We start from the raw sequence: 16,368 nt of genomic DNA, 5'->3' as shown, positions 1-16,368 counted from the left end.
GTGCCCTAAGGATTGGTTCTGGGGCTGGTATTATAGAATCATAGAACAATAGAGCTGGAAGAGATCTAAAAAAGCCATTGAGTCCAGCTGCCAGCTCTGAGCAGGACCAAACGCATCAGATCAGCCCAGCCAGGGCTTTGTCGAGGCAAGACTTAAACACCTCCAGGGATGGAGACTCCACTCCTTCCCTGGGTAGACCATTCCAATGCTTCACCACCCTCCTAGTGAAAAAGTTTTTCCTAATGTTCAGCCTGGACCTTCCCAACCACAACTTGAGATTCCGTGTTCTGCCATCCGCGACCACTGTGAACAGCCTCTCTCCAGCCTCTTCACAACCTTCCTTCAGTATGTTGAAGGCTGTTATCAACTCCCCCCTTAGTCTTCTCTTCTGCAGACTAAACAGTCCCAATTCCCTCAACCTTTCTTCAGAGGTCATATGGTCCATCTTTATTACTGACCTGGATGAGGGGATGGATTGTACCCTCCACAAATTTTCAGATGACACTAAGCTAGGGGGACAGGTAAATTCTTTAGAGGGATGGGATAGGGTCCAGAGTGACCTAGATAAATTGGAGAATTTGGACAAAAAATCTGATAACGTTCAACTAGGACAAGTGCAGAGTCGTGTACTTGGGACGGAAGAATCCCACCCAAGCCTTGTTACTGGCTGGGTGCCAATTGGTTGCGTAGCAGTGCAGCAGAAAAGGACCAGTGGACTATGGTGGATGAGAGGCTGGATATGAGTCAACGGTGTGCACTTGTAGCCCAGAAGGCTAAGAGCATATTGGGGTGCATTAGGAGAAGCATTTCTAGCAGATCTAGAGAAGTTATTATTCTCCTTTCTTCAGCACTGCTGAGGCCTCATCTGGCGTATTGTCTCCAGTTCTGAGCCCCCCAGTCTAGAAAGCATGTAGATGCATTTGAGCAGGTACAGCAGAGGTAAGTGAAAATGATTAGGGGGCTGGAGCACATGACCTGTGAGGAGAGGCTGAGGGACTTGGGCTTGTTTAGTTTGCAGAAGAGAAGAGTGAGCAGTGATTTGATAACGGCCCTCACCTTCCTGAAAGGGGAGCTCTAAAGAGGATGGGGAGAAGCTGTTCTCAGTAGTGACAGATGGCAGAACAAGGAACAATGGTCTGAAGTCACAGAGGAGGAGGTGTAGGTTGCATATTAGGAAAAACTATTTCAGCAGGAGAATGGTGAAGCACTGGAATGTGTTACTGAGCGAAGTGGTGGAATCTCAATCCCTAGAGGTTTTTAAGTCCTTTCTTGACCATGTCCTGGCTGGTATGATTTAGTTGGGGCTGATCCTGCTTTGGGCAGAGGACTAGACTAGATGACCTCCTGAGCTCCCTTCCAGCCCTAGGATTCTGTGAGTCTATGAATTCTTTTAATCTTTCCTTGTAATCTCTCCTTCCTTGCAATCTCTCCTGCATTGTGTGGGTTGTCTTTCTCTGGACTTCTTGTTTGCACTCCTTTGAATGCCAGAGTGTCCCAAAGAGCTAGAGACAGTGTCTTAGCTGCATTCTCACCTGTGCTCTAGAAACAGTTGTTGCTGCTTATTTATAGTTGTAGGATCATTATGTATTCCAACTCAGCTGCACAAAGGCAAGAAAAGTCTCTTATGTATCCCCAGTGTGTGTTGTGGTACAGTTCACTACTGCAATGGTTTTCTGTGCTGTCCAATCACATGGCAAGTTCATACCTAATTACTTCCTGTGCACACACTGTCTCCTGTGTCCTTTTCAGCACAGCTGTTTTGCATGTATATCTCCCTCACCTACATCTCTGCTTCTGGGTAGTTTCTCCAATTGTCTTAGCTTGTGTATTTTTCACCCCAGGGAGAGTCTGTTATTTCCCTTCCCTGTTTCTAACCTCTCTGTCCCTTTGTATTATTTATGTGCACTCTTCAATATTGGAAACATTAGTCCCCAAATCTTTCTCATGCATGAATGGGTTCAGCAGAATTCAGCTATTCAGCATTTTTTTATAATTATGATGGAGAATATCAGTGTTCGTTTTAAGCCTTTTTCATTATTTATCTTTGTGTTTTCACAGTTGCCTAACATTATTGCTTTATGCATTTTTTTCTATTTGTAACAATATAAAGGTTCGCTCTTTTGGGAAATCACGTGCGGGGACAAAAATATTTAATAAAAGAAAATCCTGTGATTAAATAACAACAAAAAAGCTTTATACCCATTAAAACACAGCTTGTTAATATCACATGCCCACATATACAAAATAAACATCCATTGCTCAAACTCTAATAAGTTCTCAGGCAGCACTTCTCATGCTTTGCCTAACTGTGCATTTTTATTATTATTGATGGAAATACGTCATTGCCGGTTAGGGGGTACGGAGTAATTAATATGTACTGACATTTGCTAATAAAAATCTAATCCCTCCCCAGGCCTGAGCATGGCCATAGATGTTAAACAAAACCACACATGGCAGGATTCCTTTTGCAGCTGCTTCCTCTACCTTCAACCCAATAGATTTTTTTCCCCTCATTTCCCGTTTTTACAGCCAGTTTTCTGCACCTGTGGAGAAAGCCAAAGGAGGGGGCCGGGGAGCAGGAAGCCTTCACATTCCTGGGTTCTGTGAAGTCTTCCTTATTAGGTGTAGTTTAAGTCATTTCTGTTTGCAAGCACAAAGCTTGCACCTATTTATTACCTTCACATCCCCAACAAGCGCCTTCCTCGTGCGGAGACTGTGGTTCAGGGTGACTTAGTCACTGATAAGATTCTGTACTCCATGGAACATGCTGCTCTTCTGTGTATAATTGAGGAATCTTTTTGACCCATGTGCCCAAGATCAGGTTCATCCTGTTTCCTCCACTAAATGAAGACATTAAACTAAGGAGATTGTTCTCCCCAGGAAGAACAGAGGCAGAATTTCTCAGTCACAACCTATTTTGACTCCTCACAGCAGTGATTAAATGTTCTTTATAGTTATCATTTTAACAAGAGTGCGATTCATAAATTACAAGGTCCGAAGGGACCACGGTGATGATCCAGCCTGATCTCCTGCGTAACACAGCTCAGAGAACTTAACCAAAGCACAAGAGTTTTGAAGAAAATTATATGGTAGGGTTGTGTCTTGGCCCTCAGAAAGGTTCACAGAGCAGTGGTAGCGAGTCTTTCCGAATCGAACAGGCGCCACTTGGCCAAAAGCTGTCAGTTGTGGGTAAGTAGTGATGCTCCACAGGTGAAACAAACACAGCAGGAAGGAGCAGGGAAAAAGTAATGGCTGGGCTGGAATCACCTCTCCTCACACCTGTGTAGCACTCATTTTACAGCAGCAAAGTGACACCTGGGTAAGGGAGATCAGAATGGGATCTCATAGTGTTCACCACACACTGTATCCATGGCAACTTGCAGTACAGCTTTTCGCTTAGTAGCACAGCGGAAGGTGACATTATACCCTCTTTGCTGTAAGCGTTTTGGCTATTTTTAATCAGGGAGAGGGCAGGCTGCTTTGGGGCATCTCTGTACCTGCAAATCCCCCGCGTCCCTCTTGGCTGCTCCGAGGCTGATTGCGCTAACGTAAAGTACTTCTCATCCCAGTATTCACACTAGCTGCCCGGTCCAGCACGGGGCTGACTGTCCTAAGCCTTCATTGACTTCAGCTAGAAGGGATGACCCCAGAGCATCACTGGACTGGGCTGTCTCTAATGAACAGTGACCTATGGCCTCCATCCCACCTGACAGCCCAACCAGGTGATACAGATCCTGTCGGCCCCCTCACTGAGGGGAGTTAGTAATTCTGTGGCTCGACACATGGCTACCAACATGCTTTGGTACTTACACCCTTGTCCTTTGCGATGGCTGGTTGCCTTTGTGTCAATCATTCGGCGGTGGGGTGGACGGGGTGTCCTTGTGCCTCTTGGCAGGTTTTTAAATATGGCCAGGGAAAAGCCAGGTGCGTTTTGGAGAAGGTTGTGTGTCTGCTCCAGCTGGAGGGGTCATGGGGAGACTACCCTGAGATGCTAGAACTTGCAGAGGGGCCTGTAAAGGGGAGTGAAGGTTTACATGCCTCTCATAGGAATACACAAATCCAACTAGGAACAGATGTCTCAGGAGAGCAGAGGCTGGATGAACGGGGTGCCCTGGAACCTATCGCCGATTGCATACGAGGGGTTAGGGGCTGCAGGTGATTTCAAAGTGCTGTATATCAGAGCAAACCCATGGGAGTCGGTGGCTTCACACCACAGCTTCAGATCAAAATCAAGCCCTTTCTTCTCAGTGGTGCTTATTCGACATAGTCCACCCTAATGGGTCACACAGTGCCACACTGCCCTGAGAGGTCTGGAAGGGCCGTGCACCATCCCCTCAGTCCTGTACCCATGTGGAAAGCAACTGCCTCTCTGCCTTAGCTGCCCCCCACACCTTCCTCAGTGCCACATGAACCTGGGGCAATGGGCAGAGAGTACTGCATGCGCTCCCTCTGAGGGCAGGGCTGGGAGCCTGGCCCATTCTTCCCTAGGTCATGCAAGGGGGAAGGAAAAGCGCCTTCATTCCGCCTCTCCCCCCTCCATCTACGTGTTAGCACAGCCCCATTCAGGGAGTTGATCCTTAGAGTTCAGCACAAATTTGCAGTGTTGTACATTCGGCGAGAGTTTCCCCATTGCCCTTCTCGCTGTGTTGTTCGACTCGGTAGCACTCATGCCCAGCTTTCCCATCATCCCCTCTGATTCCATTACTGGTGTGTCACAGACTCAGAAGCGGGAAGCGTGATCATCTAATCTGACCTCCTGGGCATTGCAGAATCTCCCCCACCTTCTCCAGCAGTAGACACCTAGTCTCTGCCTGAGTTACCTAATCGTCAGCTCTTGATTTAAAGACTGTTTTATGAAGTCCTCGGGGCTCTCCCCCATCTATGTGGGAGAGCAGTGAGGACATGTAGGTTCAAGTGCTCCCAGTAGCACATGACATTTTTAGAAGGAGTCGCAGGATTCCAGTCCACTCTGGGCATCTGGATATCTCCTGGGCTTTGTAAACTGTCCCTTACATCCAGCATAAATCTGGCCCACTTGAACTGGTGCCCAGCCATGCCCCTTCCTTCCAAGCCAGCTCCTGCCGGTCTCACCTCAGCCATATTCCAGCAAGGCGGTGACACTTTCTTCAGTTACCATTTTCATTCCTCCACACACAAGCACGCTACCGTCTCCTTCCCTAAAGGGAAGATTAGCTGACCCAAAGCACCCCCTGCAGCCAGCAGCTGTTACAACACCATTTCCCTCTACTGAGCTTTTTAATAGGCCAGGAGAAAGAACCCTTTGCTTAAGGGCCAAATTGTTCTGTCATAAGCAGACATTGTATTAACTTTGCTGGGGAGCACAGGTAGTGCTCTGCTGGGACCAGAACCAGACCAGTCGTTCGTCTCTAACACATTTCCCAGCCTCAGCAGTAGCTGGGCTGCTGCTCACCCTGCTGCCAACTCAGCAGCAGTACCTGTGACACTCACACTGTGGCTTTCATGGCAGTGATTTGTTTCAGCCAGTCTGATTCCCGCCAGCACAGCTCAGAGCCCAACCCTGGCCTTGCACTGCAGCGTCGTTGTGCTCTTAGGCCCTAACTAACACCCCGCTGAAACCCAGAGGCGGCTGTTGAGAGGCACAGGAGGACTGACAATCAACAGACATCCCAGACTGCTTAGGAGGGACCCTAGGGTGACTGTCTTGTTACATGCTCTCTGGGTGCTATTGCATGCGATTTTTCACAAGTGAATTTGCATTTTCAGAGGCATTGTCAATATATCATTTATTTGCAGCTGACATCTGTACCTAAACGTCAGCGTAAGAAATGTGCAGGCGCAGTCCTCTGGAAAGGCCAGCTTAACTGCCCGGGTTCAAAAGCTGGACAAGCACCCCACATGCTGCCTCACCACCTGCCTGAGCTCTGACCTGGCAGCGCTGGGGATTTCCTCTCTAGGGGTAATGGTCTCCCTGGCCCAGGCAGTTGTGGGCCCCTCTGCTGAGTCTGACAGTCACTGCACTGTGTGACACTGAGTTTGTACTCTGCAAGGCACAACTGACCCCTACAGATTCAGCCCATGTGGGGACCACCAGCCCTCTGTTGGGCCGGAGCGTGTCGTGCCCGAGGTGAAAGGCCCTGTAGCAATGCCGAGGAACCGCCCGTGTCACACCTCTGAGAATGAAGCTTGCAGCCTGGAAAGATGCATTTATCATATCAAGCTGTGACCTTCCCTGGAGGCTGTATGGCCCAGACCGTCCACTCTCTGGCACCAGAGCAGCATCTCCCACCTGCTGCTGTCAGGCTTCCACCACCCACTGCTCCACCCACTTATTAAAGGGACAGTTCTTGTTCACCAAATGACAGCAATGCTACCACACAAGTAGTGCGGCTATTAACACAACATCCTGGCTCACTTCTGCATCCCGTGTTTGGCACAAAATGTTCCTTCCAACAGTGACAGTTCTCCCATGGATCTCGGTAGGGGTGTTTAAAGTGGTTAACTGGGTAAGCGATAGTGCTTGACCAGTTAACCATTTTCTCCTAGGTCCCCCTCTCTGGCCCTGCTGCGGCTGGGGAATGCTGCCACCCTGTAGTGGCTGGCGCTGCTCTGACCCAGCATGGCTGGCTGCCACCAGAGTGAACTGGCAAGGGGCAGCTAACCACTAAGCACGTTGGCAGGGCTTTTGCTTCCCAGTTAGCATCCATAATTCTCATCCTAACTCAAGAAGGTGCTTTTTTTTATGGTCCTTCACAGTGGCACAGATACGCAGTGGGTAGGCACAATGAGCCTTAATTCCTTAGTCTCCTGGTTCCTAGTACAGGGCCTGCACCCCTCGGTGTTCTCTGGGCGGGATGGTGGTTCTGCCCTCTCACGCACAGCAGATCTGACCATGGCCCTGGAAGTGTGGAACGATGAGCAGTAGAAGACAAGTGGTCTTAGGCCCTGATGGTGCCCAGCTTCCTTTTGGCTTGCACTGAGTGGGCAGCGGGAGCAGGTGCTAGTGGGTGTGCCCCTGTTGGAGGGCTGGGTACTGGAGAGCACTAGCACAGCTCCTTACCAGTCCCCCAGAGGTGTCAGCTGCCTGTGATGATAGTCCCTTTCTCCTGCCCCAGAACACCCAACCCTTTTTCAGCTCCATTCCTGCTTGGTGCAGAATGGGTGAAGGATAAGAGATCTCTTCCCACCCACCCCATCGTCTTGGCAGAGGCAGACAGGCCATCTCTTCTCTCCCCACGACCCCACCGAATACCAGCATTTTAGGCAGCAGAGTCCCTGTGACACCTCCTCCCCAACAGGGTCCTGGGGAGCTGTCAGACCTTTTCCACCACCACGTCCTCCCTTTCGGGCCAGCCGTGGGAAGTGTGCCCCAGGATGTGACTGGACTCCCTTTCATGCCCACTTTGCACTCAACAGTGTCAACAGCTCTGCAGCCAGCAGAGAGGCAAGAACTTTGCTTATCATTTATTCCACACCTGCTTGGTGCGTGTGTGGAGCCAACTCTGTGAAAGGACTAGGCTGCTTGTGCCACAGGATGCTGGGCTGTTCTGCTGGCAGACTCTGAAAAGCTCCCCACGTACAGAGCTGATGCTTTTCTCTGGAGTTTTACTGAATTTGTGCTGTTGGCCTTGGGCGATCAATCCTTGCTTTCCTAAGTTCACCTGATAGTCTACCCTATCTGTGCTCCCGTGTCTGTGTCTCGGAGCTCTCTGAAGCTCTGCATAGCACTGCCTTCCAATCGGGCGGGCTGCCAGATTTGCAGCTGGGCTGTTCGGGGAAATATTCACACCACTTTCCATCAGCTTCATGCAGCACAGAGCAAATTCATGGGTTGGGGTTGTTCTTTGCTGCCACATTTTGCCCCAAATTTAGAGGAGAGTAATGAGTATGAAATTCCAGAGCACTGCAGCAATGCCACTCTGGCGGGTAAAGACTGTGTCCTTTCTTTCCACTTTGGGAGTGCCGTTGAGATTGAATCATTGGGATTGTAGTTCCTGTTGGGATAGACTTGGGTAGTCTCGGTCCTTGCAGCACATCTGAGGTCAGACTGTCTCCTCAGCCTCCCAGGCTCTCAAGAGAAGTAGCAGGAGTGCCGTGGGAATAAACATCCTGGAATCTCTGTCTAGTCGCAGAGCTGACTCTTTATAAACAGCCTGTAGGGGGAAGAAGAAAGTCACTCACCATCTTTCATTCTCGTTACATGCCTATCAATTGTGGTGATACAGAGAGAGTGCTGAAAGGGTCTGTGGCTTTATCATAGGCAGGCAGGCAACAAAAAGGGCAAATTAATCACCTTTTGCCTCTGTCTGTCCTAAACATTTCCCCTTAGCAGAACACCGTGCCCTTCTCTTGCAAGATGAGTTCCAAGTGTCCGTGCCAGGCTTTGGGAAACAAACACTGGGGCAAACATAGGATGAAGTCCAGAGATATTTTATTAGTGGCCTCAGCGTCATGATTTCCACCCTAAGAGCTGATGGATTACTGCCTAAACCAGTCTCTGCTGCTGCTGTTCTTTGGGTGGATGGGAGGGAAAGGAAGCAGCCCTGCAGCAGTGACCATGGGGATGTTACTTCTGGGGATCTCATTGCATGTTCGGAAGCACACTTTTTGAGCCATGTGACAAGCCTGACCCAGTGTGGATTGAAAAACAAAATGGCCAGTAAAAGAGGTCTGGTTATTTGGGGTAATTTTCCAATAGCCCACTCTCGTTCCAGCGTTTGACAAATCAGTGGGGGAAAAGGGAAATTCAAATAACCCCTGCTTTTGCCGTGCAGACGTACATTCTCTTAAAGGTCCCTGCGGTCCAGTCGTGGGGGCTGAGTCTGCTCCCGCGCCTGCACCCAGCCTGACTGCTGTATTCACAGGCAAAGCACTGCAGAGAGGGAGGGAGACAACGGAGCATGGCTTTCGGGTTGTGGGTACATTAATGCAGAGTTTCGCTCTCAGTAGTGAGTCCTAATCCCCCTCATTAGCTCTCGGTCCCTTGTGCCTGTGCTGGGGAAGTGGAGAGCGGAGTCTATCAAAGGGTCTCAAGACACCCAGGCTTTGTTCGGTATCGATTAGCTGGCATGCAGCGTGTGACTGATGGTTTTTCTGTTGTGTCTCCAGCACAGCGACACGGTCCACGACCTGCTCCTGGATGTGATCACGTGGGTGGGAATCCTGCTGTCGCTTGTCTGCCTCCTCATCTGCATCTTCACCTTCTGCTTCTTCCGCGGGCTGCAGAGTGACAGGAACACCATTCACAAGAACTTGTGCATCAGCCTCTTTGTGGCGGAGCTCCTCTTCCTCATCGGGATCAACCGCACGGATCAGCCAGTAAGAGACTTGGTGTAGATGTGGGCGAGCTTGTGAGCGGAGGTAGCTGGGCCTGATCCTGGAGTGGGAGGCAATCCTTCTCCATGATGCTCAAAGGCAAAATTCCCATTGGCGTCACTGGGGCCAGGGTTCCCCTCTGGATGTCTGTTTAAAGCTTATATGCCCCAGGTGTGTGTTGCTTTGCGTCTCCCTCGCAACAGCACAGCAACTTGCAAAGAGGCTTTCTATTGTCAGCCCCGCTTTCTGATCCAAAGCTAATTGAAGTCAATAGCAACTTTCCATTCATTCCTGTAGGCTTCCAATGAAGCCCGTACGATTTCCTGATTAAATTACTCTTGGTGGGGGAGGGAAGCTGAAATGGCTTTTGTTTGTTCTCTGCTGAGTCTCCTTGAAGAGTGAGCTAAAGGCTGTCTGACTCTTTCTGAGAAGAGTTCACCTTCAGCACAAAAACAACCACAACAAAGGGAGGTGGTTTGCACAGCTCAGTTTGTACTCACATAAATCCAAAAAATGGCCTTCTAAGCTGGCAAAGGGTGGAGGCTTAGCACCTCTGGCACCTGCAAAGACACATGGTTCACAATCTCAGGGTTCGAAGCTTTGAAATGAACACGTCCTGCAGGTTCTCTCTGCCAGATTCTACTGACTCAAATAGCTGTGACACCCTCGAGAGCAGGGGAACACACACCATATACAGGCAGTCGCTTGGGTGGGGCTCTGCAGACAGACAGAAATATTGCAGCAATCCATACTCATCATTTGGCCTTTTCATCCCCTCAGTCCCACAAGGGAAGGCACCTGCATCAGAGTGCCTGAGTCAACATGGCAGTGATATCCCAACAACTACTTTGGGGGGCTCAATCCTGCAAGTTCTCAGCACCTCTCAGGAGGGCTCAGCACCCAGCATGATAATTGAGTTCTAAGAGCATCTGCTGGAACCTCAGCCCCCTTGCTGAAAGTGACATTGTACAAGGAAAGCCACAAAGGGATGATCCTGTGCTCCCTTTGTGGGCAGCTAAGGCCTGATATGCAGAAGAAATGATGTATTCCTCTGAAGCCAGAGCCAGAAAAAGCCACCAAGGGGCTGCTCTGGCCCCTGTGCTCTGTGGCACTCTGTATTACAGCAGCTGTCTGCTCTGGAGCAGAGAAAAGAGGCCACTGGGGTTCCTGACAGGAAGAGGGGAGCCATAAGTTCCATAAAGGAGGGGTGAGAGTGGGGTTGTGAGTGGGTGGCTGGAAGTGGTCAGGGCTGTGGGTTGCTGGCAGGAAGGTTGGGAGCAGATCTGTCAGTTCCCAACTGGCCAGGTCATTTCTCTGTAGCATGCACGAGGACTAGGGAAGTCGCTTTTATACAAAGTAGTCCACAAAAGTTCGGATTCGCCACCGTATGAGGGCAGGCAGGGAAGCTTGAATATGGTGTACCTCTGGCCATTGAGGGCTGTATCAATAGTTGCTGCCCTTATGTCCTTGCTAAGTGGAGAAGTTAAATCACTTACCAAAACCACCACCTCGCACTCACAGAGCACTTTCACCCACAGGCCTCCAAGCACGTTGCAGACAAGGGTCAGTTTCATTATCACCATTCCATCCCTGAGGGATCTGAGGCTTGGGGAAGGGAAAAGTCTTGTCCAAGGTCACTCAGTGGACCAGTGGCAGAGCAGTTAATAGAACCCAGCTGTCAAGACAGCAGAAATGTAGCACTTTAAAGACTAACAAAATGATGTATTCAGTGATTAAATCATTTTATTAGTCTTCAAAGCGCTACATTTCTGCTGTTTTGTTTTGTTGGTGTACAGACTAACACGGCTACCTCTCTGGTACTCTTCAGCTGTCTAGAGTTGCTGATGCTGTCTGAGTGGCATGTTTGTGTGTTTGTTGACACCATACTGAAGCGGGGAGACGTAACTGATGTCAGCTGGCCTAACCCAGATCTAGGAGATCCTGATGGACGAGGAAACACGAGTTTTCACACCCAGAATTTCATCCTGGCCTGTTCTGTCTGTTTTGAGGGGCAGCAGGAAGGGAAGGCTGGGGTGGAGGGCTTTGTGCTCCCCTGAAGGAAGAGGTGAACCCTGAGTCCCAAAGCCAGGTGATGTCCTGAGATATGCTCCAAACTGGGGAGACCAGTGAGTGCCAGAACCATCTATATGACAACCTAATACATGTCTTGCTGCCACCTTTCTCCCTCCCTCCTGAGTGGAGAGTAGGACAGAGACAAGGATCCCTGCCCCTGCTTGCTGAGCAGTCCCTGGTGGCTGTGGTCACCTGAACCATCCCACTCTCCAGCAGTGCACACGGTGGCCAGGGAGCCCTCACAGGGTGACGCTGACTCGGTCTGTGCTATCTGCCATGAGGAGTCCCTTGCAGAGCTGAAGTGACCCTTGTCATGGGGAGTGACCCAACCTTTCCCCTCCCACCTGGAACATGCAGCCCCCATGAGACACATTGGGCAAGGGGTTTGTCCGGGATCAGGGAAGAGCGGGGGACCCTGCCATGGATCCAGGTCCCCACACAGCAGTTCTGCCTCCTTCAGGTCCCTTCCACTTTTATCCACATGGGATGAAGGGGGAGCTGCTGACTTGCTCTTTTCAATGACAAAGTGAATGTTGGACTCGATGGGAGTAAGACTGTGCTCTGACACTAGGCTCTTCCAGGATGCCTAAGGGAGCTAGGGGCCCAAAGCCTATTGACCTTTAACATGGTTTGGGTACCTAACTCCCTTAGGCTGCTTGGAAAGCTCTGGCACAAGTTGTCCATCAGCACCCTTGCTGGAGAATCATTTTGGTATTTCCCTTACCATGTGAGAACAGAGAAATGGCACGTCCTTTGTGATTTTCAAGTCCCTTTAGAAGTACCTGTTCTAGTCTTCATTTTCCACAGCCAGCCACTGCATATACTCCATATTCACAGCCACAAGAGCCCATCCTAATTCAGGGGCGCTTCTTGAATCCTAGCCAGCATATTCTTAGTTTTCCTGATGCCTTTTTCACTGGGAACCTGCTCCAGCAGGGAGTTTTCCCCTTTTCACTTTTTGTTCAGTATGTTACCAGTGTGTTCACTCTTCATAGGAGCATGGCTACCTCTAGCATCTGGCCAGGTCAAATACAATAGAAATCTAGGGCTAGCGCACTGGGGTGAAGCTCAGGATTGCAGAGCTAATTGGGGTTATGTTGTGCATTCCCTTGTCACTGTAGGCTTGTTCTCTGCACTGTGCTTTTCTAGGGGCCGTTTGGTCTCAGCTAATGTGGACAAAATACCTGTCTTGCACTGGATTCTGTATCCTCACATTCCCCTTCCCTGATTTTTCTTTTTAATTCCCTTATCTGGTCCCGTCACTACAACTACTGAGCAGGGGAGCCTGCGGCACATGCCTGGCAATGCTGAGAACACCCAAGAGCATTCACATGACGTGTCAGCGTCTGGAAACTTCCACACGCAACAACAGTCACCAGAGGCGTCAGAAATAGAAAGGTGGTCTTTCTGATTCCTCGGCACAAGCTCTTGGGGTGTTGAGGCATTTAGCCATCGACTCCAAATACGCACTTCTGTTTTTGTTTGCCTATGTGTAACTTGTGTGTGTGTGTGTGTGTGTAATAATAATAATAGTATAGACATATTATCTATACTGTACACATCTATAGTCAATATAGAATTTTACCTATGCATGCGTATGAGAATATATAGATACATATATATCATATATGTAGATTTAATATAGGCATACAACCTGTGTTCTCCCACAAGTATATGTATTTTAAGTAGAACGGTATTTAAAATGATCTTTGTTTTTGCCCTTATACTGTCTAATGTCTATTTCTTAAACCAAGGCATTTCAGTATTTCCATGTCTTGTTCCTGGTTGATATTGGTAGGAAGAAGCAGGGAACAATTGCTCCAGTGATCTGAATTTGTAGCTAAACCTGCTTAAGAGCCCAGCAGGCCGTTGTGAAGGTTAGGCATCAGGGACAGCTGTGTTTTTGTGACGACAATGACAGTCATTCTGGCTGGGAGTAAACCTCGGCCTCTGTTTTGTTTTTTGGACTCTCCCAGATTGCCTGTGCTGTGTTTGCTGCCCTCCTGCACTTCTTCTTCCTGGCTGCGTTCACCTGGATGTTCCTGGAGGGGGTGCAGCTGTACATCATGCTGGTGGAGGTGTTTGAGAGCGAGCACTCACGCCGCAAGTACTTCTATCTGGTCGGCTATGGAATGCCCGCCCTCATCGTGGCTGTCTCAGCGGCTGTCGACTACCGGAGCTATGGCACAGATAAAGTGTGAGTGTCACTCGGCCACATAGGGGCCTGTGGGCGTCTCAGAAGGGTCTGCTGGGTTTCTGTGGGTTCTGAGAGAACCAGGCTGGGGATTGACCTGATCTGAAGATCATTGGAGTTGAAGGAAAGTCTCCTGTTGACTTCAGTGTGTTTTGGATCAAGCTCTCATTGTTTTCTTTAAGGACGGTATGGGGAGGGCTTCAGCGCCTGGTTCTGTGAAAGGGGACAGGGCCTCATCCCCCAAACTGGTGGTTTCCGAACAACCAGCTGTGTCTCAGGATCATTGTCATCCCAGCACATCCCCTTTGTCTCCATGCTGGCTCTGAGTTCCCTGGGCCCCCTGCTTCTCCACAGCCTGGTGCCACCTCTGACCACCCACAAAAGACATGGGGATTCTGCAGCTCAGAGAGGCAAACCAGCAGTGTGCAACCTCCAGCTGCTGCTTCCAGAGGGAGATTCGACAGCTCAGCCAGCTCCTCTGCCCCAGCATCTCCTTTCCCAGCCTCCCATGTGTCTGCAGGGCAGGGTGTTTTCACAAAATCAGGGGAAAAGGGCAGAATGTCCCAGAGGTAGCCCCTCCTCTACCCTCTTTCTGGGGGCACCAGTTCCCCTCCACATTCAGGTGAGAAAAACCGTGGTGCCCAAATTTCAGGACTGTGTTTTATGGACAAATGATCGCACTGTGCTTAATACACAGATGGGGCCTCTTTGCTGTGGGTTAGCTAGTCCGTTGCGTCCATGGCAGAGCAGGTGAGCCCGTCTGAGACAATTAAAGGGAGCAGGGCTACCCCAGGGGCTGTCAAGGCCCATCCAAGCGCAGAAAGGGGAGGAGAAATTGGGAAAGGCTGTGATGGGGGAGAGAAGCTGCAGAAGAAGCTGAGTACCTAATGGCAAGGGGCCACGTACTCAGAGAGAAAGCCCTGGCTCTGGTCCTCCAGAAAGAAAAGCAAGCTGGCTGGGACTGGGAAACCACAAGAAGTGGGGACGCCAGAGATCCCTGCAAGGGACTAGCCATGAAAAGATCAGGGAGCAGGGAAAACCAAATATTCTTTTTAACCTCTGAGGGACAAGCAGCAATGGAGACCGTGCCTGGCAGGCAGTCCCTGGGAGCTGAGGCGAAGCCCTGCCGCCTCACACTTTTCTCTTACCTTTGTGTCCGTTGGGCTGGCACCTGGCCGTCTCAGCAGTGCCCAGGTCCCCCACACTCAGCTCTGCGCAGCAGAGAGTCAGAGCTTCCAGTCCACAAGGTCAAGGCAGATAAATGGGGGAAGGAAAGGTTGCTAGCCTCGTTTCTCAGGTGAGGAATGGGGGCAGAGTGAGACAAAATGACCTGCTGCAAGGCCCTGCTGTCCCCAGTCTCATCCCCTACCTTAATCACAGCCATCCCTCTTCTCGGAGGCCAGAGCATTTCTCGTTTACATGTGGAATGGTTGTGTTTCTAAAAACCACGTTTTATACAATTACTGGGGCTGTCAAGCAAAATAAGCTGTGACAAGGAGTGTCAGAGACTCTTTGCAAATTGGGATCACTACATCCTTCATAATTATGAACATTTGAAAATGTTTTCATCAGTGCTGAAACTGGTATCAAAGCACAATTTAGATGATCATGGACCACTGTCTAAAGGCAAACAAAAGGAAATTTCAGCCTTTGCTTTTCTCCACTGGCTCCCTTACAATGACAGTAGCAATGTATTTTATTATTATTTCAATTTTTTTATGAGGCCTATGTTTTCCCTTTCTTTTTAGCAATGATACAGGCACAAAGAGAAGGCAAGCAAAACAGTGAGCCAGCAGGACTTCCTAACTCTCTGTGACAATGGCTCCAGGCACAGACGCAGTGACTGCTAGTTCTGTGTTAGTTCATTTTGCACACTCTTGTTCAGCACGTTCTTTGCTGGAGTGTCTCTGTTGTCTAGTGGAGCTGTGTATGTTACATTAGAGTACAGGGAGGTGGATTTCGATTGCAGCTAAACATTTGCAGCATGTACCATCAGTGTCAGTTTGGAGAGAATATTCTTCTCTGAACATTCAAAAATCTTTTCAAAGGTAATGGTGCTCCCAGACTGGCTTGTGGAAGGCTTGCAGCTCTTTATATATGCTTCACTTTATGGGGGACTTTGAACAGTGCACAAGGCATCAGGTAGGGGAGAGTACATTTTCAAGGCTTATTATGTGAGTGCCAAGGTCCCAGTCAAAGCAGTTTCACCACAGACTTGCCTTCAGGTCTAAAGAACAGAAGACCCTAAGTGTCTCAGGGTTGTCTTTCAGCACCAGGATCCCTGCTGCATGACTCTCAGTGAGCACAACAGCCCTCCCAGTGTGTTGGTGCCTTCCAGTTTGTGCAAGGGGTAAGATAAGGCAGAGCTCAGCACAAGTGAACCCATTACCCCTTTCTTGCTGCAGAGTGGGATTCACTACGTGCCCGTGAAACGCTCACTTCCTTAGCCATGGACAGACCTAGCTAAAAGGCCCACACACAATGCTCAGAGCATGCACAGCAGGCAGTTCCTAAAGGGTTGCAACTTAGAGGATAGGAAAAGGAAACATCAACAGAATGTTGCAAATCCCAAGTCAGTGAGAATTATTTGCCCGCCAAAATTCAACTTCCCACCCACTTAGATTATAAAAAGGACGTACTTTATAATGGAACTCATTAATAAAAATGTTCCAGAAAGTCAGAATTCTTGTCCTCTGGTGCTCTGAGAACAACTGACCCATTTCTCTCCAGCTTGAAACAAAATAAAGTCACCTCTATGTAGAGATGGCAACTTGAAAATTTCAGAGCTCTGTGCTGCAAAACAAGTG

General features: G+C 49.5%; 1 protein-coding gene across 10 annotated transcripts in view; it reads left to right on the top strand.

Moving 5' to 3' along the window:
- The window catches only part of ADGRL3 (adhesion G protein-coupled receptor L3), a 738,987-nt gene that overhangs the window by 603,293 nt on the left and 119,326 nt on the right, over nucleotides 1-16,368 (top strand). For all 10 annotated transcript variants that reach the window (XM_074993922.1, XM_074993917.1, XM_074993919.1 and 7 more), the window contains 2 exons: nucleotides 9,088-9,297; nucleotides 13,344-13,564. In XM_074993922.1, coding sequence (XP_074850023.1) covers nucleotides 9,088-9,297; nucleotides 13,344-13,564 — 431 coding nt within the window. The remainder of the gene's footprint in view (nucleotides 1-9,087; nucleotides 9,298-13,343; nucleotides 13,565-16,368) is intronic.

Source organism: Carettochelys insculpta, chromosome 4, assembly GCF_033958435.1.
Source record: "Carettochelys insculpta isolate YL-2023 chromosome 4, ASM3395843v1, whole genome shotgun sequence".
Taxonomy (NCBI): Eukaryota; Metazoa; Chordata; order Testudines; family Carettochelyidae; genus Carettochelys; species Carettochelys insculpta.
This window is presented reverse-complemented; position numbering and strand designations above follow the sequence as displayed.